At 43.4% G+C, this 27713-nt stretch overlaps 1 protein-coding gene across 1 annotated transcript; it reads left to right on the top strand.

The window, feature by feature from the left end:
* The first annotated feature begins 1644 nt into the window (after positions 1-1644).
* On the top strand, positions 1645-10398 carry LOC103228684 (spermidine synthase-like). Its single transcript, XM_073009641.1, is given in 7 exon segments — positions 1645-1736; positions 1812-1941; positions 4842-4945; positions 5844-5905; positions 9151-9507; positions 9510-9567; positions 9569-10398. Coding segments are annotated over 7 exon segments (1353 nt in total). The 3' UTR covers positions 10119-10398.
* The last annotated feature ends 17315 nt before the right edge of the window (positions 10399-27713 follow it).

Here is a 27713-nt window from a genome sequence, read left to right as displayed (position 1 = left end):
ACTCATGAATAATCCACTCCTTGTTTAGCATATAATAAAGAAATAACTATAAGTATTATCAGTTAAGCATTCCAAGCTGCTGCTCTGCCTATGCAGTAGCCATTATTTTGTTTCTTTACTTCTCTAATAAACTTACTCTCAGTTTCTAGATTCGCTTCAAATTCTTTCTTGCATGAGATCCAATAACTCTCTCTTGGGGTCTGGTTTGGGACCCCTTTCCAGTAACCCCTTTCCAAAAACTTAACAGTTTTTGCTTTGCAAACATTTATTTCTTGATTTAACCCAACACCATTATGACCGTCATCACTACCTGATTCACCAAAAATTGGACAATTATCTTGTTTTTATTAATCCTTTAAAAATGTATGTACAGTTCATGTTTATTTCAGTGTTTAATATTAGAGGTGTTTTTTGTCCTTATTTAGAAGTTTTGTAATGTTTTTGTGACTTGAAATATGCCTTAGGAACTTAACTCTTGTTTATATCAATTAGCCTAAGGTAAATTTGGTTTTATTATGCATTATTTAGCTCAAAGTGGCAGCTTCAATAACCTACTGAGGAAAGAAAAATAGCTCAGAGCAGTTTGAGTTATATGAGGTTTGCAAAATTTTTAAGCCCAGAGAAACATGAGTATGGGACTTTGGTCACATACAGCCCCAATTCCCATTGCTTCCCAACCCAGGCCCAGCGGTAACGGTTTTTTTTTGTTTGTTTGTTTTTGAGATGGAGTCTTACTCTGTCGCCCAGGCTGGAGTGCAGTGGTGCTATCTCGGGTCACTGCAACCTCCGCCTCCCAGGTTCAAGCAATTCTCCTGCCTCAGCCTCCTGAGTAGCTGGGATTAGAGGCGCCTGCCACCATGAGGGGTAATTTTTGTATTTTTAGTAGAGATGGGGTTTCACCATGTTGGTCAGACTGGTCTTGAACTGCTGACCTCGTGATCCACCCATGTCATCCTCCCAGAGTGCTGGGATTACAGGTGTAAGCCACTGCACCTGGCCGCCCAGGGGTAATTGTTTAAAAGCATTTGTTCTCACGGCTAGGTGCCTCACTTATTATTTTCATGCTTCTGGAATTTGTGATACAAAGAACAATGTGTAGACAATCAATAGCTTATGTTATTTTGATGTAGATTTTTGGTAAAAAAATGTATGAGCTGCCTCTTCTCTTTTGCTTTAAAAAGCCACTTGTAACTGCTGCTAATCAGAGTGTACATTTAGGACAACTTGAATCTATGCTCCTTGGTAGCCACCCTTAAGCTTTGAGATCAGATAAACTATATTTAATCATATTTTCTGAATCTCATTATTTAAGGTTGATACTGTCTATGAAGTTAAATGAGGACTTACTGTAGTTTAATGCTTTGCAAAATTCATTGCTATGCAATACCTTGGCTGCTTCCTCCTCTCTCTGCCTGAAGGTGGTGTCTTCTATTACCTGATTGCTCCAGGACTTAGGAAATGGTATATTATTGTTGGGAAAATACAATTAAAAACAAAATATTCCCAGCATTTTGGGAGGCCAAGGCAGGAGGATCACTTGAGCCCAGGAGTTCAAGACCAGCCTGGGCAACATAGTGAGACCCTGTCTCTCTTAAAAAAAAAAAAATTGCTCTTTCCAGACCTGGCTGAGCGGGAGGCGCCATCATGGGAGTTGACATCCGCCACAAGAAGTACCGAAAGGTTCACCAGCGCAAGGAGCCCAAGAGCCAGGATATCTACCTGAAGCTGTTGGTCAAGTACAGGTTTCTGGCCAGAAGAACCAATTCCACATTCAACCAGGTTGTGCTGAAGAGTTTGTTTATGAGTCACAGCAACCGGCTGCCTCTGTCCCTTTCCTGGATGATCCAGAAGATGAAGCTTCCTGGCTGGGAAAACAAAATGGCTGTGGTTGTGGGGACCATAACGGATGACGTGCAGGTTCAGGAGGTCCCCAAACTGAAGGTATGTGCTCTGCGCGTGACCATCCGGGCCCGCAGCCGCATCCTCAGGGCAGGGGGCAAGATCCTCACTTTCGACCAGCTGGCCCTGGATTCCCCCAAGGGCTGCGGCACTGTCCTGCTCTCCGTCCTCGCAAGGGCCAGAGGTGTACAGGCATTTGGGCAAGGCCCCAGGAGCCCCACACAGCCACACCAAAGCCTAGGTCTGCTCCAAGGGCCGGAAGTTCGAGCATGCCAGAGGCCAACTGGCCAGCCCAGGCTACCAAAACTAACCCTGGATCCTACCCTCTTATTAAAAAGATTTTGAATGCAAAACAAACAAGCAAACAAATGAAAAAAACCTCCCAACCCCCAAATCCTCTCCACAATGGTAGTAGAGATAGAAAAGTTTTATTATTGAATGAACATTAAACCACAATGTGATGGACATCATAGGCAACTCATTAAGAGACTGAAAAGACACAAGGAATCTCACCCGTTTATATTGACAAGCAGATGCAACCCATTACAAACATGTTTTCAAGATAAACAAAAATAGGCTTCAAGTAAGAAAACTTGACAGCATATTTTGTCACATATAGTTCATCTTAAGTTTAGCATAATTGTTAGGAGGATCACCAGTGTTAGCTAATTGGTTTTATCCAAATGAGAAGCAGCAAACTCCTCAAATCCTTTCGTGAGGATATAGTTTTGAAGATTGGGCAAAGGCACCCTGCCCACCAAAATTCAGTTCTTACCCTCCCAGAAGAACTATGAGAGCTATCTCCCTTGAATACACATTTTGAAACATGGCTCCCAGGTCCTAAATTGTGAGACTGAGAAGAGGTTTCTTTAGCCATTATAAAGATGTAACATACGTTTGAAAAGGACAGAGGATTAAATTCTGAAAGAAAAAGGAGAGGTCAGAGCTGTGTCTTCCTTTATTTCCATAGAAAAAAAATTAAGTCTTTTACTTTTTTTTTTTTTGAGATAGAGTCTCACTTTGTCGCCCAGGCTGGAGTGCAGTGGTGCAATCTCTGCTCACTGCAACCTTCACCTCCTGGGTTCAAGCAATTGTCGTGCCTCAGCCTCCCAAGTAGCTTGGATTACAGGCCCATGTCACCATGCCTGGCTAATTTTTGTATTTTTAGTAGAGACAGAGTTTCACAATATTGGACAGGCTGGTCTCGAAGTCCTTACCTCAAGTGATCTGCTCACCTTGGCCTCCCAAAGTGGTGGGATTACAGGTGTGAGCCACTATACCAGGCCAAGCCTTTAAATTTGTTTGTGTGCTTATAAGAAAAGAAAAATAGCTAAGAGCAGTCTGAGTTCTGTGAGTATGCAGAATTTATCAGGTCCAGAGAGACATAAGTGTGGGACTTCAGTTGGGCATTTTTTTTTTTTTTTTGAGACAGAGTCTCGCTCTGTTGCCCAGGCTGGAGTGCAACGGTTTGATCTCGGCTCAATGCAACCTCCGCCTCCTGGATTCAAATGATTCTCCTGCCTCAGCCTCCCAAGTAGCTGGAACTACAGGCATGTGCCACCATGCCCAAATAATTTTTGTATTTTTAGTAGAGATGGGGTTTCACCATGTTGGCCAGGCTGTCTCAAACTCCTGATCTCAGATGATCTGCCTGCCTCGGCCTCCCAAAGTGCTGGGATTACAGATGTGAGCCACCATGCCCTGCCTGTGGCAATTGTTTAAAAGACATTTTATGCCTGACTAGCTACCTAAGCCATTATCTTCACGTTCCTAGAATTTGTGATACAAAGAAAAATGTATAGCTAATCAGTAGTTTAAGTTATTTTAATGTAAATACTTGCTAAATAATTTAGGAACTGACTCTTCTTATCTGGTTTAAAAACTCATTGTTATGACTGCTAATTGAAGTGTATATTCAGGGCAACTTGAAGTCTGCTCCTGGGTGGCCATCTTCAATCTTTGAGCTCTAGTAAACTCCATACGTAATCATATTTTCTAACTCTCTTTGTTTAAGGTTGACACATTATTGTAAAACAACAGGAAGACTGGTCTTATGAAATGTACCACTTCCTTTACTGCAGGAGAAAAAGATAAATGTTTCAGTTTGAGTCTTTGGGTGAACAAAACAGTGGTTGAGCTAACAGCCTCCTTTTGTTGCTTTTCTCATAGGTGGAACTATGGGGCTGATAATATCCATCATAACTCACACCTCATGTAAGGTAGATTCAACTTTCTTTCTTTCTTTTCTTTCTTTTTTTTTTTTTTTTGAAATGGAGTTTTGCTCTTGTTGCCCAGGCTGGAGTGCAATGGCATGATCTTCGCTCACCCCACAATCTCTGCCTCCCGGGTTCAAGTGATTCTCCTGCCTCAGCCTCCTGAGTAGATGAGATTGCAGGCATGTGCCACCATGCCTGGCTAATTTTGTATTTTCAGTAGAGATGGGGTTTCTCCATGTTGGTCAGGCTGGTCTCAAACTCCAACCTCAGGTAATCCACCTGCCTCAGCCTCTCAAAGTGATGGGATTACAGACATGAGCCACTGTGGCTGGCCAGATCCAACTTTCTTACTGTAAACCAAAAATAAATTCTAAATAAAATTCTAAGCCCCCAACTGGCTGATGGACCCTCCCCTTGGCCAAGGGCATTCCAAAATTAATCTGAAAAACTAGTTCAGGCCATGATGGAAAGTGGAGGGTGGTGGGTATCAGACATGCCTCACAGCTGACCAGCATTAACATAAACATAGAGACCTTAAGACTGATAGAACAGACTCCAAGTCTGATAAGAAACATCTATAATCTATTCTCTCTGAAGACTGCTACCTGGAGGCCTTATCTGCATGATGAAGCCTTGGTCTCTACAACCCCTTATCATAACCCAGACATTTCTTTCTATTGATTCCAGGTCTTTAGGTAATAACTATTTAAACCAATTGCCAATCAGAAAACCTTTAAATTTCTAAAATGTATGACCTGGAAGACACCCACCCCCAAACCCCACTCCCAGTTGTCCCACCTTTCTGGACCGAACCAGTGTACATCTTACAGGTATTGACTAATGTCTTATGTCTCCCTAAAATGTATAAAATCAAGTTGTAGCTCAAGTTGTAGGGCACATGTTCTCAGGACCTCCCAAGGGCTGTGTCACAGGCCAACGGTCACTTATATTTGATTGTTTGTTTTTGAGACAGGGTCGTGCTCTGTCACCCAGGCTGGAGAGCAGTGGTGTGATCTTGGCTCACTGCAGCTTCAACTTCTTGGACTCAAGTGATCCTCCCACCTCAGCCACCTGAGTAGCTAGGACTACATGCATGCACCACTAGGCCAAGCTAACTTTGCTTATTTTTTTTTGTAGAGATGATGTTTGACTATGTTGCCCAGGCTGGTCTCAAACTCCTGCACTCAAGTTATTCTCCCATCAAGGCCTTCTAAAGTGCTGAGATTATAGGTGTGAGACACTATGCCTGGCCAGTCACTCATATTTGTCTCAGAATAAGTATCTTCAAATATTTGAGATTTATTTGACTCTTTTCTTTTTTTTTTTTTTTCCTTTCGAGATGGAGTCTTGCTCTGTTACCCAGGCTGGAGCACAGTGGTGCAGTCTTGGCTCACTGCAACCTCCTGGGTTCAGGCAATTCTCCTACCTCAGCTTCCCTAGTAGCTGGGATTACAGGTGTGCACTACCATGCCCAGCTAATTTTTGTATTTTTAGTAGAGATGGGGTTTCACCATGTTGGCCAGGCTGATTTCAAACTCCTGATCTTAAGTGTCTGCCTACCTCGGCCTCCCAAAGTGCTGGGATGACAGGCCTGAGCCACCAAACTTGGCCTATTTGACTCTTCATCCATATAACTGATGAGGATTGTTTGCTTGACCTACCTTTACTCAAGTTCCCAAACCTTCTCCTGAGCCTATCTGTGCACTTCTTTGTAAAATCCATTTTTAGGAATGTAGGCATGCGGTTCGAAGATGGCCAAATAGGAACAGCTCTAGTCTACAGCTTCCAGCGTGAGTGACACAGAAGACAGGTGACTTCTGCATTTCCATCTGAGGTACCAGGTTCATCTCACGGGGGCTTGTCGGACAGTAGGTGCAGTACAGTGGGTGTAGCCCACCAAGCGTGAGCCAAAGCAGGGTTAGGCATCGCCTCACCCAGGAAGCACAAGGGGTCAGGGAATTCCCTTTCCTAGCCAAGGGAAGCTGAGACAGACAGTACCTGGAAAATCGGGTCACTCCCACCCTAATACTGCGCTTTTCCAGTGGTCTTAGCAAATGGCACACCAGGAGATTATATCCCGTGCCTAGCTCAGAGGGTCCCACACCCATGGAGACTTGCTCATTGCTAGCACAGCAGTCTGAGATTGAACTGCAAGGTGGCTGGGGGAGGGGCACCCGCCATTGCTGAGGTTTAAGTAGGTAAACAAAGGGGCCAGGAAGCTCGAACTGGGTGGAGCCCACCACAGCTCAAGGAGGCCTTCCTACCTCTGTAGACTCCACCTCTGGGAGCAGGGCATAGCTGAACAAAAGGCAGCAGAAACTTCTGCAGACTTAAATGTCCCTGTCTGACAGCTTTGAAGAGAGTAGTGGTTCTCCCAGCACAGAGTCTGAGATCTGAGAATGGACAGACTGGCTCCTTAAGTGGATCCCTGAGTCCCGAGTAGCCTAACAGGGAGGCACCCCCCAGTAGGGGCAGACTGACACCCCACACGGCCGGGTACCCCTCTGAGACGAAGCTTCCAGAGGAACGATCAGGCACAACATTTGCTGTTCTGCAATATTCGCTGTTCTGCAGCCTCCGCTGGTAATACCCAGGCAAACAGGGTCTGGAGTGGACCTCCAGCGAACTCCAACAGACCTGCAGCTGAGGGTACTGACTGTTAGAAGGAAAACTAACAAATAGAAAGGACATCCACACCAAAACCCCACAGGTATGTTACCATCATCAAAGACCAATGGTAAATAAAACCATAAAGATGGGGATAAACCAGAGCAGAAAAGCTGAAAATTCTGAAAATCAGAGCATCTCTTCTCCTCCAAAGGAATGCAGCTCCTCACCAGCAATGGAACAAAGCTGGATAGAGAATGACTTGACGAGTTGAGAGAAGAAGGCTTCAGACGATCAGACTTCTCTGAGCTAAAGGAGGAAGTTTGAACCCATCACAAAGAAGCTGAAAACCTTGAAAAAAGATTAGACAAATGGCTAATTAGAATAACTAGTGTAGAGAAGTCCTTAAATGACCTGATGGAGCTGAAAACCATGGCACAAGAACTACGTGATGCATGCACAAGCTTCAGTAGCCAATTCGATCAAGTGGAAGAAAGGGTATCAGTGATTGAATATCAAATTAATGAAATGAGGCAAGAAGAGAAGTTTAGAGAAAAAAGAGTAAAAATAAATGAACAAAGCCTCCAAGAAATATGGGACTATGTGAAAAGACCAAATCTATGTCCGATTGGTGTACCTGAAAGTGACAGGGAGAATGGAACCAAGTTGGAAAACACTCTTCAGGATATTATCCAGGAGAACTTCCCCAACCTAGCAAGGCAGGCCAACATTCAGATTCAGGAAATACAGAGAATGCCACAAAGATACTCCTTGAGAAGAGCAACTCTAAGACACATAATTGTCAGATTCATCTAAGTTGAAATGAAGGAAAAAATGTTAAAGGCAGCCAGAGAGAAAGGTCGGGTTACCCACAAAGGGAAGCCCATCAGACTGACAGCAGATCTCTTAGCAGAAATTCTACAAGTCAGAAGAGAGTGGGGTCCAATATTCAACATTCTTAAAGAAAAGAATTTTCAACCCAGAATTTCATATCCAGCCAAACTAAGCTTCATAAGTGAAGGAGAAATAAAATCCTTTACAAACAAGCAAATGCCGAGAGATTTTGTCACCACAAGGCCTGCCTTACAAGAGCTCCTGAAGGAAGCACTAAACATGGAAAGGAATAACTGGTACCAGTCACTGCAAAAACATGCAAAATTGTAAAGTCCATCGATGCTAGGAAGAAACTGCATAAACTAACGAACAAAATAACCAGCTAACATCATAATGACAGGATCAAATTCACACATAACAATATTAACCTTGAATGTAAATGGGCTAAATGCTCCAATTAAAAGACACAGTGTGGCAAATTGGATAAAGAGTCAAGACCCATCAGTGTGCTGTATTCAGGAGGCCCATCTCATGTGCAGAGACACACATAGGCTCAAAATAAAGGGATGGAGGAAGATCTACCAAGCAAATGGAAAACAAACAAACAAACAAACAAAAAGCAGGGGTTGCAATACTAGTCTCTGATAAAACAGAAAAAGACTAAACCAACAAAGATGAAAAGAAGGCCATTACATAATGGTAAAGGGATCAATTCAACAAGAAGAGCTAACTATCCTAAATATATATACACCCAATACTGGAGCACCCATATTCATAAAGCAAGTCCTTAGAGACCTAAAAAGAGACTTACACCCCCCCACAATAATAATGGGAGACTTTAACACCCCATTGTCAACATTAGACAGATCAACGAGACAGAAAGTTAACAAGGATATCCAGGAATTGAACTCAGCTCTGCACCAAGGAGACGTAATAGACGTAGACAGAACTCTCCACCCCAAATCAACAGAATATACATTCTTCTCAGCACCACATCACACTTATTCCAAAATTGACCACATGGTTGGAAGTAAAGCACTCCTCAGCAAATGTAAAAGAACAGAAATTATAACAAACTGTCTCTCTCAGACCACAGTGCAATCAAAGTAGAACTCAGGATTAAGAAATTCACTCAAAACCGTTCAACTACATGGAAACTGAACAACCTGCTCCTGAATGACTACTGGGTACATAACAAAATGAAGGCAGAAATAAAGATGTTCTTTGAAACCAATGAGAACAAAGATACAACATACCAGAATCTCTGGGACACATTTAAAGCAGTGTGTAGAGGGAAATTTACAGCACTAAATGCCCACAAGAGAAAGCAGGAAAGATCTAAAATTGACACCGTAACATCACAATTAAGAGAACTAGAGAAGCAAGAGCAAACACATTCAAAAGCTAGCAAAGGCAAGAAATAACTAAGATCAGAGCAGAACTGAAGGAGATAGAGACACAAAAAACCCTTCAAAAAATCAACGAATCCAGGAGCTGGTGTTTGAAAAGATCAACAAAATTGATAGACCGCTAGCAAGACTAATAACGAAGAAAAGAGAGAATAATCAAATAGACGCAATAAAAAATGATAAAGGGGCAGGCAGCGGGCGGAGCTGGTCCCCTTGTGCTGAGGCTCCACTGGGCCTGCAGTCCCCTGCAACTGCCCTGAGCCGTCCGCCCACCTGCCCGCCATGGAGCCCGGCCCCCACGGGCTGGTTCCTCCAGACCTGCAGTATGTGGCCCGGCCAGGCCCTGTCGCTGCAGGTGGAGCAGCTGTTCCACTACTGGCGCTGGCGCTACCAGGACATCCTAGCCTTCCGCAGTAAGACCTATGGCAACGTGCTGGTGTTGGACGGTGTCATCCAGTGCAGGGAGAGGGACAAGTTCTCCTACCACGAGATGATGGCCAACCTGCCTCTCTGTAGCCACCCCAACCCGCGAAAGGTGCTGATCATGGGGGCGGAGATGGAGGTGTCCTGCGTAAGGTGGTAGGGCACCCCTCTATGGAGTCTGGTCCAGTGTGAGATCCACGAGGATGTCATCCAAGTCTCCAAGAAGTTCCTGCCAGGCATGGCCATTGGCTACTCTAGCTCGAAGCTGACCCTACATGTGGTTGATGGTTTTGAGTTCATGAAACAGAATCAGGATGCCTTCCGTGTGATCATCACTGACTCCTCAGACCCTATGGGCCCCGCCAAAAGCCTCTTCAAGGAGTCCTATTACCAGCTCATGAAGACGGCCCTCATGGAAGATGGTGTCCTCTGCTGCCAGGGTGAGTGCCAGTGGCTGCACCTGGACCTCATGAAGGAGATGTGGCAGTTCTGCCAGTCCCTGTTCCCCGTAGTGGCCTATGCCTACTGCACCATCCCCACCGACCCCAGCGGCCAGATCGGCTTCATGCTGTGCAGCAAGAACCTGAGCACCAACTTCCAGGAGCCGGTGCAGTCGCTGACACAGCAGCAGGTGGCACAGATGCAGCTGAAGGACTACAACCCTGACGTGCACCGCACCGCGTTTGTGCTGCCCGAGTTTGCCCGCAAGGCCCTGAATGATGTGAGCTGAGCCCAGGTGCCACCGCTGATGCCACCCAGGACCTTGGACCTTGGAGCCTGCAGGGTGCCTCGGCCCCTCCAACCCTGGGCCAGACCTTCTCCCCGCTGTCGCCCACCAATCAAGTGTTACAAGCCCCAGAATGCTGCTTGGCCTGCCCTGCTAGGCGGACTGTCTGTGTGTCTGTCTCTCTGGCGTTCCACCTCCGAGCCTATACCAGCTATGTAAAGGGCCATCTCTCTGCCTTCTGTTTCCCCTCACTCACCAAACACGTGTATTTATAGCAAAAAAAAAAAAAAAAAAAAAAAAAAAAAGATAAAGGGGATATCACTACTGATCCCACAGAAGTACAAACTACCATCAGATAATACTATAAACACCTCTATGCAAAGAAACTAGAAAATCTAGAAGAAATGGATACATTCCTGGACACATACACCCTCCCAAGACTAAACCACGAAGAAGTTGAATCCCTGAAGAGACCCATAACAGGCTCTGAAATTGAGGCAATAATTAATGGCCTACCAATCAAAAAAAGTCCAGGACCAGATGGATTCACAGGTGAATTCTACCATAGGTACAAGGAGGAGCTGGTACCATTCCTTCTGAAACTATCCAATCAATGGAAAAAGAGGGAATCTTCCCTAACTCATTTTATGAGGCCGGCATCATCCTGATACCAAAACCTGGCAGAGACACAACAAAAAAAGAGAATTTTAGACCAATATCCCTGATGAACGTCGATGCAAAAATCCTCGATAAAATACTGGCAAACCGAATCCAGCAGCACATCAAAAAGCTTATCCACCATGATCAAGTGGGCTTCCTCCCTGGGATGCAAAGCTGGTTCAACATATGCAAATCAATAAACATAATCCAGCATATAAACAGAACCAAAGACAAAAACCACATGATTTTCTCAATAGATACAGAAAAGACCTTTGACAAAATTCAACAGCCCCTCATGCTAAAAACTCTCAATAAATTCGGTATTGATGGAATGTATCTCAAAATAATAAGAGCTATTTATGACAAACCCACAGCCAATGTCATACTGAATGGGCAAAAACTTGAAGCATTCCCTTTGAAAACTGGCACAAGACAGGGATGCCCTCTCTCACCACTCCTATTTAACATTGTGTTGGAAGTTCTGGCCAGGGCAATCTGGCAGGAGAGAGAAATAAAGGGTATTCAATTAGGAAAAGAGGAAGTCAAATTGTCCCTGTTTGCAGATGAAATGATTGTATTTTTAGAAAACCCCATTGTCTCAGCCCAAAATCTCCTGAAGCTGATAAGCGATTTCAGCAAAGTCTCAGGATACAAAATCAATGTGCAAAAATCACAAGCATTCCTATACACCCTTAACAGACAGAGAGCCAAATCATGAGTGAACTCCCATTCACAATTGCTTCAAAGAGAATAAAATACCTAGGAATCCAACTTACAAGGGATGTGAAGGACCTCTTCAAGGAGAACTACAAACCACTGTTCAACAAAATAAAAGAGGACACGAAGAAATGGAAGAATATTCCATGCTCATGGACAGGAAGAATCAATATTGTGAAAATGGCCATACTGCCCAAGGTAAGTTATAGATTCCATGCCATCCCCATCAAGCTACCAATGACTTTCTTCACAGAATTGGAAAAACTACTTTAAATTTCATATGGAACCAAAGAAGAGCCTGCATTGCCAAGATAATCCTAAGCAAAAGGAACAAAGCTAGAGGCATCATGCTACCTGACTTCAAACTATACTACAAGGCTACAGTAACCAAAACAGCGATATAGACCAATGGAACCGAACAGAGCCCTCAAAAATATTACCACACATCTACAACCATTTGATCTTTGACAAACCTGGCAAAAATAAGAAATGGGGAAAGGATTCCCTATTTAATATATGGTGCTGGGAAAACTGGCTAGTCATATGTAGAAAGCTGAAACTGGATCCCTTCCTTACACCTAATACAAAAATTAATTCAAGATGGATTAAGGACTTAAATGTTAGACCTAAAACCATAAAAGCTCTAGAAGAAAACCTAGGCAATACCATTCAGGACATAGGCATGGGAAAGGACTTCATTGTCTAAAACACCAAAAGCAATGTCAACAAAAGCAAAAATTGACAAATGGGATCTAATTAAACTAAAGAGCTTCTGCACAGCAACAGAAACTACCATCAGAGTGAACAGGCAACCTATAGAATAGTAGACAATTTTTGCAATCTATACATCTGACATAGGGCTAATACCCAGAATCTAAAAAAAACTTAAACAAATTTACAAGAAAAAATCAACCCCATCAAAAAGTGAGTGAAGGATATGAACAGACACTTCTCAAAAGAAGACATTTATGCAGCCAACAGACACATGAAAAAATGCTCATCATCACTGGCCATTAGAAAAATGCAAATCAAAACCATAATGAGATACCATCTCACACCAGTTAGAATGGGGATCATTAAAAAGTCAGGAAACAACAGGTGCTGGAGAGGATGTGGAGAAATAGGAATGCTTTTACACTGTTGGTGGGACTGTAAACTAGTTCAACCATTGTGGAAGACAGTGTGGCGATTCCTCAAGGATGTAGAACTAGAAATACCATTTGACCTAGCCATCCCATTACTGGGTATATATCCAAATGACTGTAAATCATGCTGCTATAAAGACACATGCACACGTATGTTTATTGCGGCACTATTCACAATAGCAAAGACTTGGAACCAACCCAAATGTCCATCAATGATAGACTGGATTAAGAAAATGTGGCACATATATACCATGGAATTCTATGCAGCCATAAAAAAGGATGAGTTCATGTCCTTTCTAGGGACATGGATGAAGCTGGAAACCATCATTCTCAGCAAACTATCACAAGAGCAGAAAACCAAACACCGCGTGTTCTCACTCATGGGTGGGAACTGAACAATAAGAACACTTGGACACAGAAAGGGGAACATCACACACCGGGGCCTGTCGTGGGATGGGGGGAGGGGGGAGGGATAGCGTTAGGTGGTACACCTAATGTAAATGACGAATTAATGCGTGTAGCACACTAACATGTCACATGTATACATATGTAACAAACCTGCATGTTGTGCTCATATATACTAGAACTTAAAGTATAATAATAATAATAAAAATAAATACAAAAAAATCCAATTTTAGCAAGAACTCTACTAAATCAGCAAGAACTCTCTACCCCACGTTTACTCTCTGATCCCCATCAATATTGAGGAAAGCAACGATTACCTGGTGGCCATCAAGCAGATGATCTAGAGGCAAAACTCCTATGTGAGGAATTCAGAAGTAATTAGACTTCCCCATTATCTAAAGCAGGCATCTGGCATCAGGCCTTAATAACAATATATAGGTAACTAGAATTTCTGTACATCTCCAGAATGCATGCATATCGAAACTCATTGTGCAACCCTTGCTGACATCAAGGCACCAAAATGTCTATAAATGTGTTCATTTTTCATAACCTACATGGCTAATATGGTCCAAATTACCCTTAAGCTCCCACCTTAAAATCCACAAATACCCCTAAGGGAAAATCCACTACAGTGCACTCAGTTCTTCCTTGCTAAGGTGCCCTGCTGCACCCTTCTGCAGCATTCTTTCTATCTAATAAATTTTTCCTTTTCAAACCTATACTGTTGCCAGTAAATTTTTCTTACCAACCCACGAGTTGACCAGCTTCCATTGCTGGGGCTCTGACACCTCACTGAGCATCTTGGTGGCCCATACGGGGCATTTACTGGTATTTCTCCCTTCTTTTTTCTCCCTACTTCCCTCAATGGTCTGGTTCCTTGGGAGCTACTAATCTGTATTAGTTCATTCCTGCATTATCTGAGACTGGGTAATTTGTAAATAAAAGAGATTTAACAGACCCACAGTTCAACAGGCTATACAGGAAGCATGGATGGGGAGGCCTTAGGAAACTTACAATCATGGCGGAATGCAAAGAGGAAGGGAGCACATCTTACATGGCTGGAGCAGAAGGAAGAGAGTGAAGCAGGGTGTGCTGCACACTTTTAAACAACTAGAATCTTATGAGAACTCTATCATGAGACAGCACTAGGGGGATGGTGCTAAACCATTAGAAACCAACCCCATGATCCAATTGCCTCCCACCAGGCCCCACTTCCAATGCTGGGGATTACAATTCAGCATGAGATTTGGGTGGAAACACAGAGCCAGAGCATAACACGGTCCCTGGCCAAGGCCACACTTCAGTGGGATCTTGAAGCCCTAGAGAAAGAAAACCTGTCTGTTGCTACCCTTAGGGGTGAGGATTCAACTTTGTTACAGGCATTGCATCTCAAGTCATGGGTGAGTTCTTTTTTTTTTTTTTTGTTTTGAGACGGAGTCTTGCTCTGTTGCCCAGGCTGGAGTGCAGTGGCCAGATCTCGGCTCACTGCAAGCTCCGCCTCCCGGGTTCACGCCATTCTCCTGCCTCAGCCTCCCGAGTAGCTGGGACTACAGGCATCCGCCACCTCGCCCGGCTAGTTTTTTGTAATATTTAGTAGAGACGGGGTTTCACCGTGTTAGCCAGGATGGTCTCGATCTCCTGACCTCGTGATCCACCCGTCTCCACCTCCCAAAGTGCTGGGATTACAGGCTTGAGCCACCGCGCCCGGCCGGGTGAGTTCTTTACATTAGGTTTGAGCTGACCACTCAAACAATGGCATGCCTGGATTGGTCATCCAGGTCAGGGCAAGACCTCTATCTGTGATGGGATGCAACCAAATAGAGTGAGCCAAAGGAAAAAGGAATGTGAAAATCCCTCAGGAATGCCTCAGGGATCCTGTAGCCTGTTATCTACACCCAGGATGCGTTCAGTTCGTTCCTACTCACCATTGGGTTGCATTCTTAAAAATTGGTCCCATTTTGACCCACAAACTCTCAAAGTATATAATTTTCTGACTGTTTTTTTTTTTTTTTTTTTGAGGTAGAGTCTCACTCTGTCACCTAGGCTGGAGTGCAATAGCACAGTCTTGGCTCACTGCAACCTCCACCTCCTGAGTTCAAGCGATTCTCCTGCCTCAGCCTCCCGAGTAGCTGGGACTACAGGCGCCCGCCACCTTGCCCGGCTAGTTTTTTGTATTTTTTTAGTAGAGACGGGGTTTCACCGTGTTAGCCAGGATGGTCTCGATCTCCTATCACACCCACAACTTCACCAACCCATCTGATAAGGAGGTCCTACAGAATGAGGACAAGGGCAAGGGCAAGGGAAAAAGAAAGGACAAGCACCTCTAACTCTTTTCCAGGATTCTGATCAAGTCTCTGAAAGTCATCCTCTAAATGACTGCTAGGGTCTTGAGGCCGTCCAGGCTCCTATCAGTTCCATCTCTACAGACAAGCCTTGGGTAAATCTGATCGTGGCTGAACAGGAGATAATGTTCCTCATAGATACAGGAGCCAGTTATTCAGCTTTAAATGTTTACTATGACCCAATGTGCCAGTTATCCATTTTCCTCAAACATAGTGATGGAAAACCCCAAAAAACCTGTTTCATGTCACTACTCCCTTGAAAATTGGAAGGCTCTTCCTTTACCTACTTCTTTTTCATCCTGCCAAGCTGTCCTGTTTCACTATTAGGTTATGACTTAACTCAAGCTAATTTGTAATTACAAGCTAATTTATAGACAAGGCCCCTTCTGGCCGTATTAACTCACATTTCACAAAAAGAGCTCCTGCAGTCTATAAAACCTTGCATTCTGGCTGGGCGTGGTGGCTTATGCTTGTAATCCCATCACTTTGGGAGGCCAAGGTGGTTGAATCACTTGAGGTCAGGAGTTCAAGACTAGCCTGGGCAACATGGTGAAACCCTGTCTATACTAAAATACAAAAAATTTGCCGGGCATTGTGGTGCAACCCTTGTAATCCCAGCTATTCGGGAGGCTGAGGTGGGAGAATCACTTGAACCTGGGAGGCAGAGGTTACAGTGAGCTGAGATCGCACCACTGCACATCAGACTGGGTGACAGATCAAGACTTCTGTCTCATAAATAAATAAATAAATAAATAAATAAATAAATAAAACATTACACTTTAAAACAAATGCCATTTGAGTGTTGGAATACTTCTATTCCTGTCCATTCAATATCAGCTGCTTCCATCATTATTCAGCTTAAAAATCCCGATAAGTTCCCTAGAAACCCTCAATACCCATTGAAACCTGAAGGACAAAAAGGGTTAAAGCCCGTAATAACAAAATTTCTAACCCATGGATTATTATGCCCATGCAACTCACCTTGCAGCACTCTTATTTTAGTTGTATAGAAACCAGAAGGCTCCTATTGACTAACACAGGACCTCATGATTATTAATGAGACTGTTATTCCTATTCATCCTATTGTCCTAAACCCTTGGGCTCTTTTTGGACACTTTCCCCCCACCACAGCTTGGTTTACTCTACTTGATCTTAACGATGACTTTTTCTGCATTCTTGTACACCCAGATAGCCAATTCTTGTTCACTTTTGAATGACAAGACCCAGATACTCAAATAACTCAACAGTTAACTTGGACACTTCTGCCCTAGTAATTCAGAGATAGCCTCTATTCTTGGACAGGTCCTAGCTAAAGACCTGTATACCCTGCAGCTTCTCCTAGATAGCAATCTATTCCAGTATGTGGATGAGGTACTAATCTATAGTCCTGACAAGTTTGTTTCAGATCAAAATATGGTATTAGTACTAAACGAACTTGTTGATTGTGGGTACAAGGTATCTCCTTCTAAGGCACAAATATGCATACAAAGAATTCAAGTTTGGAGTCTTATTTTAACCCCTGGTACAAAGAGCCTCCCTAGTGTTCATAAAGATCTTATCTTACACGTGACAACCCCAGTAACTAAACAACAGCTTTGGTCCTTCTTGGGTATGGCCGGGTTTTGCAGAATATGAATTCCTTCCTTTGGAGTACTAACAAAACCTTTATAGGAAGCTCTCAGGGAACTGAGGAGCAACCTCTGTGCTGAACTATTGATATGAAGTATGCTCTAAACATTTTTTTTTTAGGGGGACACAGGCTCCAATGTAAACTAAAAGAATTCTCCCTCTAAACACTGTAAAACAAACTTTAATCTGAGCTCCGGCCTTATCCCTATCAGATCTGACTAAGCCTTTCTTTTTGTATGTGTATGAATGAAGAGGAATATCTTTGGGAGCCTTATCCCAAGATCTGGGGTCCTCTAAGTGCCATATAGCATATTTTTCAAGAACTTTTGACCTAGTATCCCAGGGATGGCCCCTGGCTTAAGAGCCTTAGAAGCCGTGGCCCTCTTAGTCCAAGAAGCCTCAAACTATATTATCTGTCCCTCCTGGACTCTTATGGCTTTGTGGCACTGCTAATACTTATTTAAACCCTTTTCAAGCTTTGACCCTATCCCACCTTGATAATTCTCTTTATTATAGTGATTGTACTCTGGGAACAATGGCTCCCACTGAATTCACTGTCTTGAACATAACTTCCAATCTAGAATTGCATTTTGGAAGAAAAAATGCCCTAGGAGTTATTGTCGCTGGAGTTGTGGGAAATATCACAACTCTCACCCCTTGGCAAGTTTTACTTACCGTGAAATCACACCACGAGAATTTAATGCTTCCCTTGAAATAGCCTTAGCAAAAACTGGCACAAGTCTATCTGCACTAGAAAAGTCTTTAAACTGACTAGTAAGAATGGTTTTTGATAATAAATGAACTCTGGTTTAACTTCTAGCTGAACTAGGAGGAGTCTGTGCTGTCATCAAGAAAACCTATTGCACCACATTTATGTGTCTGGAGCAGTAGAAACTAATGTCCAAGGAATCTTCAAAGAAGCCAAATGGCTATACACACACTTTTCTGAAGAAACCAAGACTGAGTCAAAACCTTTACTTACTATTTTCCAAAAATAACGTGGCTTCTCCCATTCCTTGGACCTTTGCTCCTTGTCAATCTTCCTTTAATATTTGGTCCCTGCCTTTTTAATGCTCTCATTAAGTTTATATCTTCCAGATTACAATGATTCTATTTATAGATGACTACGCAATCCCAATACTGGCCTGCAACAGCAACTTCCATTTACATGAGGCCTCTTGATGAAATCTCATTCCTCTGTGACCCCCGTGCCTGCCCTGTGAACAAGTTTTTCATGACCCTTAATACCCTTCATGACAGAGACCAAGAGGGGGAAAAGCATAACTTATCCCTTCAACATCCCCTTTCAGCAGAAAGTAGCCAGACAGACTTGATGCCCCTTTTCACTGTGCCGTTTTTCCTTTCTTGAGACCCTAATAGGCAGCAAGTAGACATGTGCATGGGGGAATATAAAAGGTCAAAGATTTGACCAAGGTATTTATTGGGGGGAAAATGAGGACAGCAAAGATGGCCTGGTGACCATCAAGCACAAAACGCCTTATATGAGGAATTCAGAAGTAATTAGACTTCCCTATTATCCAAAGCAGGCATCTGGTATGAGGTTTAAGAAAACTGTAAGTAACTAGAATTTCTATACATCTCTGGAATGTATGCATGTCAAAACTTGTTGTGCATCCCTCACTGATATCAAGGCACCAAAATGTCTACAAATGTAATCATCTGTCTTGACCTATGTGGCTAATATGGTCCAAATTACCCTTAAGCTTCCACTTTAAGTTCCGTAGATATCTCTAAGGAGAAATCCACCGTGGCCGCACTGTGGCAGTCCTCTCTTTCTGAGGCAACCCACTGCACTCTTCTGCAGCGTTCTTTCTATCTGATAAAATGTTCCTTTTCAAACCTATTCTGTTGTCAGTAAATTCTTCTTACCAACCTGTGAGTCGACCAGTTTCTGATGCTGGGGCTCTGACACCTCACCTGGCAAATATATGATCAGGTTCCTCATCTCTCGTCATTCCCCAGTTTTCAGCAAGAATTGTGTTAGGTTTAGACATAATCCCCTTTACTCTGTCCTCCAGAGAACTGTCACTGACACTCCACTCCTTGGCTATAAATTCCCACTTGCCCATGCTGTTTACAGTTGAGCCCAACTCTCTTCCTCACTGTAAAATCACACTGCCATAGTCCCTATCCCTATTGCATGGTCCTGAATAGTCTTCCTTACCATGCTTTATTAAGTATCATTGATTTTTTTTCTTTAACATCACCCCCCTAGCCTGTCAACTGAAATGAAAGACTGAGGCAGGAGTCTCAATCAGTTGAGGTTTATTGAGCCAGAGTTTGAGGATGCCCCTGGGAAAAACCCAAGTCAAAGAGGCATCTGTGGCCTGTGCTCTCCAAAGAGATTTGCAGGAGGCTTAGCATTTACATTTTTCAAGGAGGAGAGAACATTCAGGAAAATGTGGAGGTGAGGTAGGGGTGAGGGAGGGTAGGCAGTGAGGCAAATGGTCACATTCTTGTGAGGCTCTAAATATACCCAGTAATCTACATTTTACATAAGATAATGTGAACATTCAAAGAAAAGGGGATCAAGAGCCAATTATAGTCGTTTCAGTGTAGGCAGAAGAATGATTGATCTTATCTTGTCCTTGTTCTGACCTGTGAAGATAAGTTTGTAATTGACATTGTCAATGTAAGATTTAACATATCTTAGTTTTAAAAGTTAAACAGGTTGCAGACCTATGGTAACAATTGATATGTGCTTATTTTATAGAAGGATATATGTCCTGAAAGATTTAGGAGCCAGCAAAGAGTTTCCTTGTAAGCAATTTGTGAGGGCAGCCTTTTGGAGAGGAATGAAGCCTTTTGTCTGTGGGGACGTGGTTTGATGCAAGGTTTCAAAGCAATAGTTATTTGTTTGGAGAAAAAGGATGGCAATGTTGCATGACTCATTTCCCAGGATGAACTCTCTCCGTGGCATAATGAGTTTGGGCATCCTGAGATTTTTATTTTCCTTTACAAGCCATTCTCATCCTTTTTCTTTTCTTTTTTCCTTTTTCTTTCTTTCTTTAATTTTCTTTTCTTTCTCTCTCTCTCTTTCTTTTTTTGAGATGGAATCTTGCTCTGTATCCCAGGCTGGAGCACAGTGGCATGATCTCAGTTCATTGCAACCTCTGCCTCCTGGGTTCAAGTGATTTCCAGCTAATTTTTGTATTTTTAGTAGAGACAGGGTTTCACCATGTTGGCCAGGCTGGTCTCTAATTCCTGACCTCAAGTGATCCACCCTCCTTGGCCTTCCAAAGTGTTAGGATTACAGGTGTGAGCCACTGTGCCCAGTGCATTCTTATTCTTTCTAACAGTGGTTCATGAAATGTGGTCCTTGGACCAGCAGCATCAGCATCAGTTAGGAGCTGGTTAGAAGTGGCAATTTTTGGCCTTCACCTACTGATTTTACTGAATCAGAAATGCTGGCAGTGGGCCCCAGCAATCTTTGTCTTAACAAGACTTCCAGGTTGTCCTGATGCATTCTGAATTTAGAGAACCACTGCTTTTGAAGAAACATTGAAAAGCAAACAAGTGTACTTTCCAGTTAATGAGACTTCCCATAGCAAATTTGCAAAAATGATGATACAGGAGATAGAAATTATTTAGGTAGATAGTTAGGGTAACAGAGTCCCCGACATAAACTTTTCTTCTAATAAAAAAGCAGCTCAGAAATTACTTCCTTTCTAACCACACAAAGTTCAAAGAAATCACTTCTAACAGAGACAGCCTAGAAGATTGGGTTATAAAAATAGATAAGCAACTCTGACATAGAGGGAGAGTTTCCTGGGTAATCACCAAACTTCACATACATACAACGGGTCCCAGTAAATACAGTGGGCCTTAATGAGTACATTCCTTTCCCTTTTTGGGAGACACTAATATAGGGAAACTGGAAGCTTGCACGGGGTGGCAGGTGCCTGCAGTTGCAATGAGGTACCTGTGACCAGGCACAGAAACTCCTCCTCTGCTTTTTAGCACATGCATGGTGGAAGGAGATAAGCAGTGTGGAGTAGCCCAAGCTAAGAGCCCAACTGCATGATAAAGGAGTGGGGTGGGGGCTGCCAGAGACTCCGCTCTATGCAAATGGTACACCTGGTTCTAACTGGTTTTTCATGCCCTATGTAGATAAGATACCCCCTCCCTACTAGCTCATTTATAAAAACCCTTACATTTTACTGCAGCACAGCAACCCATTTGGGATCCCTCTCTGTGACAGAGAGCTGTTTCTTTCCTTTCACCTATTAAACTTCTGCTGTAACTTCACTCTTTGTATGTCCGTGTTCTTGATTTTCATGGCCATGAGACAAAGAATCTCAGGTGATGTCCCAGACAATGCAGCTGCTTCAATAATATGTTCTCCTTTTTTGTTGAGCTATATTTAGTCTAGTATTGGAAAGTAATACACCGATTTTCACGTGCCTTGCTTAAGAACAATGAGCAATTGATCAATTATCTCCAACTATTTCCCACAAGAAAGCAAAAAAAATCATTACATGGTGATGTCAGAGGTTTTAGGATTTCCCTAAAGGCCTCTCATATCAGTCTTCTGTCAGCATACATCCCTGGTTTTCAGTTGACAGCCAAAAAAGCAGAGATGTTCTTTATTGACTTCAAGCGGTAAAGATAGATCAGTATGAGAAGTCAGAGTAAGGGAATAATAAGGGACTAGGAGAGAAAACTTAAAACAAGCTGTGTTTTCAACACAAGTATCTCCTGTCTGGAGCAAAAATGATGACGCTTTGCATAGAAAAACTGTTTCTAAATATACAGAGCTGTTTATCAAAACATGAAATATTTTGAAGTGACAAGATAAACATATTCTGCCTTGGTCTATTTGGGCTGAAATGGTTGAAAAAATTATTCAATGACACTTGTTAAAGCATGGTAAAGAAGACTTTATTCAAGACCATGCAATAGGTATAGGGGCCACAGCAATGGCATCACAATATTGGCAAGTAGGAATTTATAGCCAAGTAGTAGGGTGGGGTCAATAGATGAAAATTTCCTAAGAGGAAACATCAAGGATAAGGAGAATTATGGCTAAATCAACCTAACAGGATTTTTGCTGAGGATAGGCCAGGGTGATCAGGCATCACTGGTGGGTGGTAGAGGATGAGAAACCTGATCAGGTATTGAGGGTGATCCAGCATTAAGGGTGAAGGATTCTTGCTAACCTGACTTAGCAGAGTTCTTTACTAAAATTGGATTTTACAAGGAAGTGTACAGTGGGCCTAAAGCAAGGTTCAGGAGCCTGAGTAAAGTTTGGCCAAGCAAAGAATTGTTACTTTAGCAAAAATACTACAGACTAGGTGGCTTATAAACAACAGAAATTTGGCCAGGCATGGTGGCTCACACCTGTAATCCCAGCACTTTGGGAGACAAGGCGGGTGGATCACAAGGTCAGGGGTTCAAGACCAGTCTGGCCAAGATGGTGAAACCCCATATCTACTAAAAATACAAAAATTAGTCAGGTGCAATGGCAAGCACCTGTAATCCCAGCTACTCGGGAGGCTGGGGCAGGAGAATCGCTTGAACTCAGGTGGCAGAGGTTGCAGTAAGCCAAGATCATACTACTGCACTCCAGCCTGGGTGATAGAGTGAGACTCCATCTCAAAAAACAAAATCAAAAAACAAAACCCCAACACACACACACACACATAACCCAGAAATTTATTTCTCACAGTTCTGGAGGCTTGAAAGTTCAAGTCAAGGCACCAGCAAATGTCTGGGTTCACTTCCTGGTTCACAGATGGCCATCTCTTCACTGTGTCTTCACATGGCAGATTGGGCAAGACAGCTCTCTGGGCCCTCTTTCATAGGAATACTAACCCCATTCATGAGGGTGGAGGCCTTTATGAACTAATAACTTCCCCTAATCACACCCTACTTCCAGATACTATCATATTGAAGATTAAGTTTCAACATATGAATTTTGTTGGCGGGGAGAGAAGGGGACACAAATATTTAGTCTATAGCCCTCCCAGAGCAATATAATCTTATAACCACAAATGAGTTGAGCTACTTCAATTTTTGCCATTTAAATAACAAAAAATGCAATAACTTTTGCACCAACCTAATAGTTTCAGTTAGACTGTTTAGTCCAGTTTTAGCAGGCATCCTGTTAGGACTGGGCACAGTGGCTCATGCCTGTAATCCCAGCACTTTGGGAGGCCAAGGCAGGAGAATTGCTTGAGCCTAGGAGTTTGTGACCAGCCTGAGCAACGGAGCATGACCTCATCTCTACAAAAAATTTTAAAAATAGTGAGGTTTTGGTGGCACTTGCCTGTAGTCCCAGCCACTCAAAAAGCTGAGGTGTGAAAGTCACATGAGGTTTGGGAGGTCAAGGCTGCAGTGAGCCATAATTGTACTACTGCATTTCAGCATGGGTGAGAGTGAGACCCAGTCTCAAGAAAAGGAAGAAAAAAAAAAAAAAAAGAATCCTCTTGAGTCATTTTAGTGAAAATCTCCACCCTTGATAGTTGAAAACCTTTGATATCTGATCAAATTCATCACCCTCCATGCATGATATCTTATTACCCTAGCCTGTCTTAGCAAGAATCCCTCTTAGCCTGTATTAGTCAGCGTTTTCTTAGAGAGACAGAACTAATAGGATGGATGGATGGGTGTGTGCGTGCGTGCGCATGTGTGTATATAGGGGAGTTTATTAAGTATTAATTTACATGATCACAAGATCCCACAATAGGCTGTCTGTGAGCTGAGGAGCAAGGAGAGCCAGTCTGAGTCTCCAAATTGAAGAACTTGGAGTCTGATGTTCAAGGGCAGGAAGCATTCAGCACAGGAGAAACATGTAGGCTGGGAGGCTAGGCCCATCTCTCTTTTTTCACGTTTTTCTCCCTGCTTTATATTTGCTGGAAGCTGATTAGATAGTGTCCACCAGATTAAGGGTGGGTCTGTTTTTCTCAGCCCACTGACTCAAATGTTAACCCTCTTTTGGCAACACTCTCACAGACACACCCAAGATCAATACTTTGTATCCTTTAATCCAATCAAGTTGACACTCAGTATTAACCATCACATAGCCCTGATATTTTCTTTTAGTAATTTTTCATCCACGGACCCCACCTTGCTCCTTGGCTGTAAACCCCCACTAGTCCTTGTATTCAGAGTTGAGCCTGATCTTTCTCTCCTACTGCAAATTCCTCACTGCAGTAGTCCTTCTAGTATAAGGTCTTTCTTACTGTCTTTAACAAGTATATTAGGCCATTCTTGCATTGCTATAAGGAAATACCCAAGACTGGGTAATATATAAGAAAATAAGTTTAATCGGCTCATGGTTCTTCAGGCTCTACAGGAAGCATAGCATCAGCATCTACTTCTGGAGAGGCCTCAGGAAGCTTACAATCATGGAAGAAGGTGAGGGGAGAACAGACTTCTCACATGGTAAGAGCAGGGGCAAGCAAGGTAAGGAGAAGTACCACACACTTGTAAATGACCAGATTTTTTGAAAACTCACTATCATGAAGACTGCACCAAGCCATGAGGAATCTGCCCCCACAACCCAAACACCTCCCACCAGGTCCCACCTCCAGCACTGGGGATTACAATTCAACATGAAATTTGGGCAGGGACAAACATCCAAACTTTATCATTCTGCCCCTGGCCCGAATCTCATGTCCTCCTCACTTTGCAAAATACAATCATGCCTTTCCAACAGTCCCCCAAAGTCTTAACTCATTCCAGCATTAACTCAGAAGTCCAGAGTCTCATCTGAGGCAAGGCAAGCTCCTTCCTTGTATGAACCTATAAAATAAAAAAGAAGTTAGTTACTTCCAAGACACAATGGAGGTATAGGCATTGGGTAAACATTCCTATTACAAAACAGAGAAATCAGCCAAAAGAAAGGGGCTACAAGTCCCATATGAGCTTAAAACCTAGCAGGGCAGTCATTAACTTTTAGAGCTCCAAAAATAACTTCCTTTGGCTCCATGTCCCACATCCAGGGCACATTAGTATAAGGGATGGGATCCTAAGACCTTGGACAGCTCCGCCTCTATGACTTTGCAGGTTCTAGCCCCTATAGCTGTTCTCACAGGTTGTTGACAGCCAGGAGCTTTTCTAGGTCCAGGGTGCAAGCTGCCAGTGGCTCTACCACTCTGCGGTCTGGAGGATGGTGGTCCCCTTCTCACAGCTTCACTAGGCAGTGCCCCAGTAGAAACTCTGTGTTGGGCCTTCAACCCCACATTTCTTCTTGGCACTGTACTAGGAGACGTTTTCCGTGAGGGCTCTGCCCCTACAGCAGGCTTCTGTCTAGAGACTCAGGCTTTCTTTTTTTTGTTTTTGTTTTTTTTAGACAGGATCTCACTCTGTTGCCCAGGCTGGAGTGCAGTGGCACCATCATGGCTCACTGTGGGCCTAGATATTCCAGGCTCAATCTTCCCAACTCAGCTGCCTGAGTAGGTGGGACAACAGGCATGTGCCAGCAGGCCTGGCTAATTTTTGCATTTTTTGTAGAGATGGGGTTTTGCCATGTTGCCCAGACTGGTCTTGAACTCCTAGGCTCAAGTGATCCACCTACCTTGGCCTCCCAAAGTGCTAGGATTACAGGTGTGAGCCACCATGCCTAGCCACCCAGGCTTTTCCATATATCCTCTGAAATCCAGGCAGAGGCTGCCAAGCCTCAACTCTTGCACTCTGTGCACCCAAAGGTTTACCATCATGTTGAAGCCCCCAAGGCTTGTGGCCTGCACCCTCTGGAGTTGTGGCCTGAGCTGAACCTGGGCCCCTTTGAATCCTAGCTAAAGTTTGAGTAGCCGGAATGTGGGAAGCAGTGTCTGAGGCTGCATAGGGCACTGGGGCCCTTGATCTGGCCTATGAAACCATTCTTCCTTCCTAGGCCTCTGGGCCTGTAATGGGATGGGCTGCCTCAAATGTCTCTGAAATGTCTGTCCTGAAGGACTTTTCCCACTGCCTTGGACATTAGCACTTAGCTCCCTTTCAGTTACGCAAATATCTCTAGCAAGTGGTTACTCCACAGCTCACATGAATTCCTCTCCTGAAAAAGCTTTTTCTCTACTACATGGGAAGATTGCAAATTTTCCAAACATTCATGCTTTGTTTCCCGCTTAAATAAAAATTCTAAACTTGGGTCATTTATTTGCTCCCACATTTGAATGTAGGCTGTTACAAGTAGCCAGGCAACATCTTGAATGCTTTGCTGTGTAGAAATTTTTTCTGCCAGATACGTAAATCATCACTCTCATGTTCAAACTTCCACAGAACCTAGGGCAGTGGCACAGTGCAGCCAAGCTCTTTGCTAAGGCATAACACGTGTGAACTTTGCTCCCATCACTAAGTTCCATACTTCCATCTAAGAGCTTGTCAGCCTGGTCTTCACTGTCAATATCACTATCAACATTTTGGACACAACCATCTAACCAGTCTCTACGAAACTACAAGCTTTCCCTCATCTTGTCTTCTTTTGAGCCGTGCAAACCATTCCAACCTCTGCCCATTACCCAGTTCCAAAGCTGCTTCCACATTTTCAGGTATCTTTCTAGCAACATCTTTCTCCTTGGGACTAATTTTCTGTGTTAAGGTGTTCTTGCATGCTATAAAGAAATACCTGAGACTGGGTAATTTATAAAGAATAGGGGCTTAATTGGCTTATGGTTTTGATGGCTATACAGGCAGCATGGCACTGGCATCTGCTTGGCTTCTGGGAAGGCCTCAGGGAGCTTTTACTCATGGCAGAAGGTGAAGGGGAGCAGGCCACTCCTATGGCAGAGCAGGAGCAAGAGAGAGAGAGAGGGTAGGGGAGGTGCCACATGCTTTCAAATGACCAGATCTCACTAGAACTCACTATTGTGAAGACAGCACCAAGCTGTCAGGGATCTGCCCCCATGACCCAAATACCTCCTACCGAGCCTCACATCCAGCACCGGGGATTACAATTCAACATGAGATTTGGGTAGGGACAAATACCCAAATCCAAACTATATCAGCAAGTGTCCTAAATAATTTATTTCTGAACACACTATTCCTTCTCAGTCTTTCAGCTGTAGCTGAGCTAGACTTCTTTCTCCTGCCTAAACACCTTTGCATAGGCTGTTCATTTGCCTGTGACTTTGTTCCCCTAGCCAATCTTCAAACTAAGCACCATTTTCTTTGGGAAATATTCCTTGAACCCCAAGACTGGTTAGCTCTCATGCTAGATATTCCGTGGCACCCTTTCCTTTTTTTTTTTTTTTTTTTTCCAAAGATGGAGTTTCGCTCTTGTCGTCCAGGTTGAAGTGGAGTGGCACGATTTCGGCTCACTGCAACTTTTGCCTCCCAGGTCCAAGTGATTCTCCTGTCTCAGCCTCCCAAGTAGCTGGGATTACAGGCGTTCACCACCTTGCTTGGCTAATTTTTGTATTTTTAGTAGAGATGGGGTTTCACCGTGTTGGCCAGGCTGATCTCAAACTCCTGACCTCAGGTGATACGTCCACCTCAGCCTCCCAAAGTGCTGGGATTACAGGCATGAGACACTGAACCCAGTCTGCGCCCACTCTCCTCTACTATTTAACACTCTTCACATTTGTAATTTCTCGGCCATTGTAAACTCTGTAAAGAGAAAGGCAATGTTGGGGTTGTTTGCTACGGTGTCCCAAACACCTAGTCTTGACTGGCACATAGTAAGCACTCAGATATTAGTTGAAGATATGAGTGAACACACACACAAGACCAAGACATTT

The sequence above is a fragment of the Chlorocebus sabaeus genome, chromosome 22 (assembly GCF_047675955.1).
Source record: "Chlorocebus sabaeus isolate Y175 chromosome 22, mChlSab1.0.hap1, whole genome shotgun sequence".
In the NCBI taxonomy this organism is placed as follows: Eukaryota; Metazoa; Chordata; class Mammalia; order Primates; family Cercopithecidae; genus Chlorocebus; species Chlorocebus sabaeus.
Note: the sequence above shows the minus strand (reverse complement) of the source record. Positions and strands in the feature narration are given on the sequence as shown.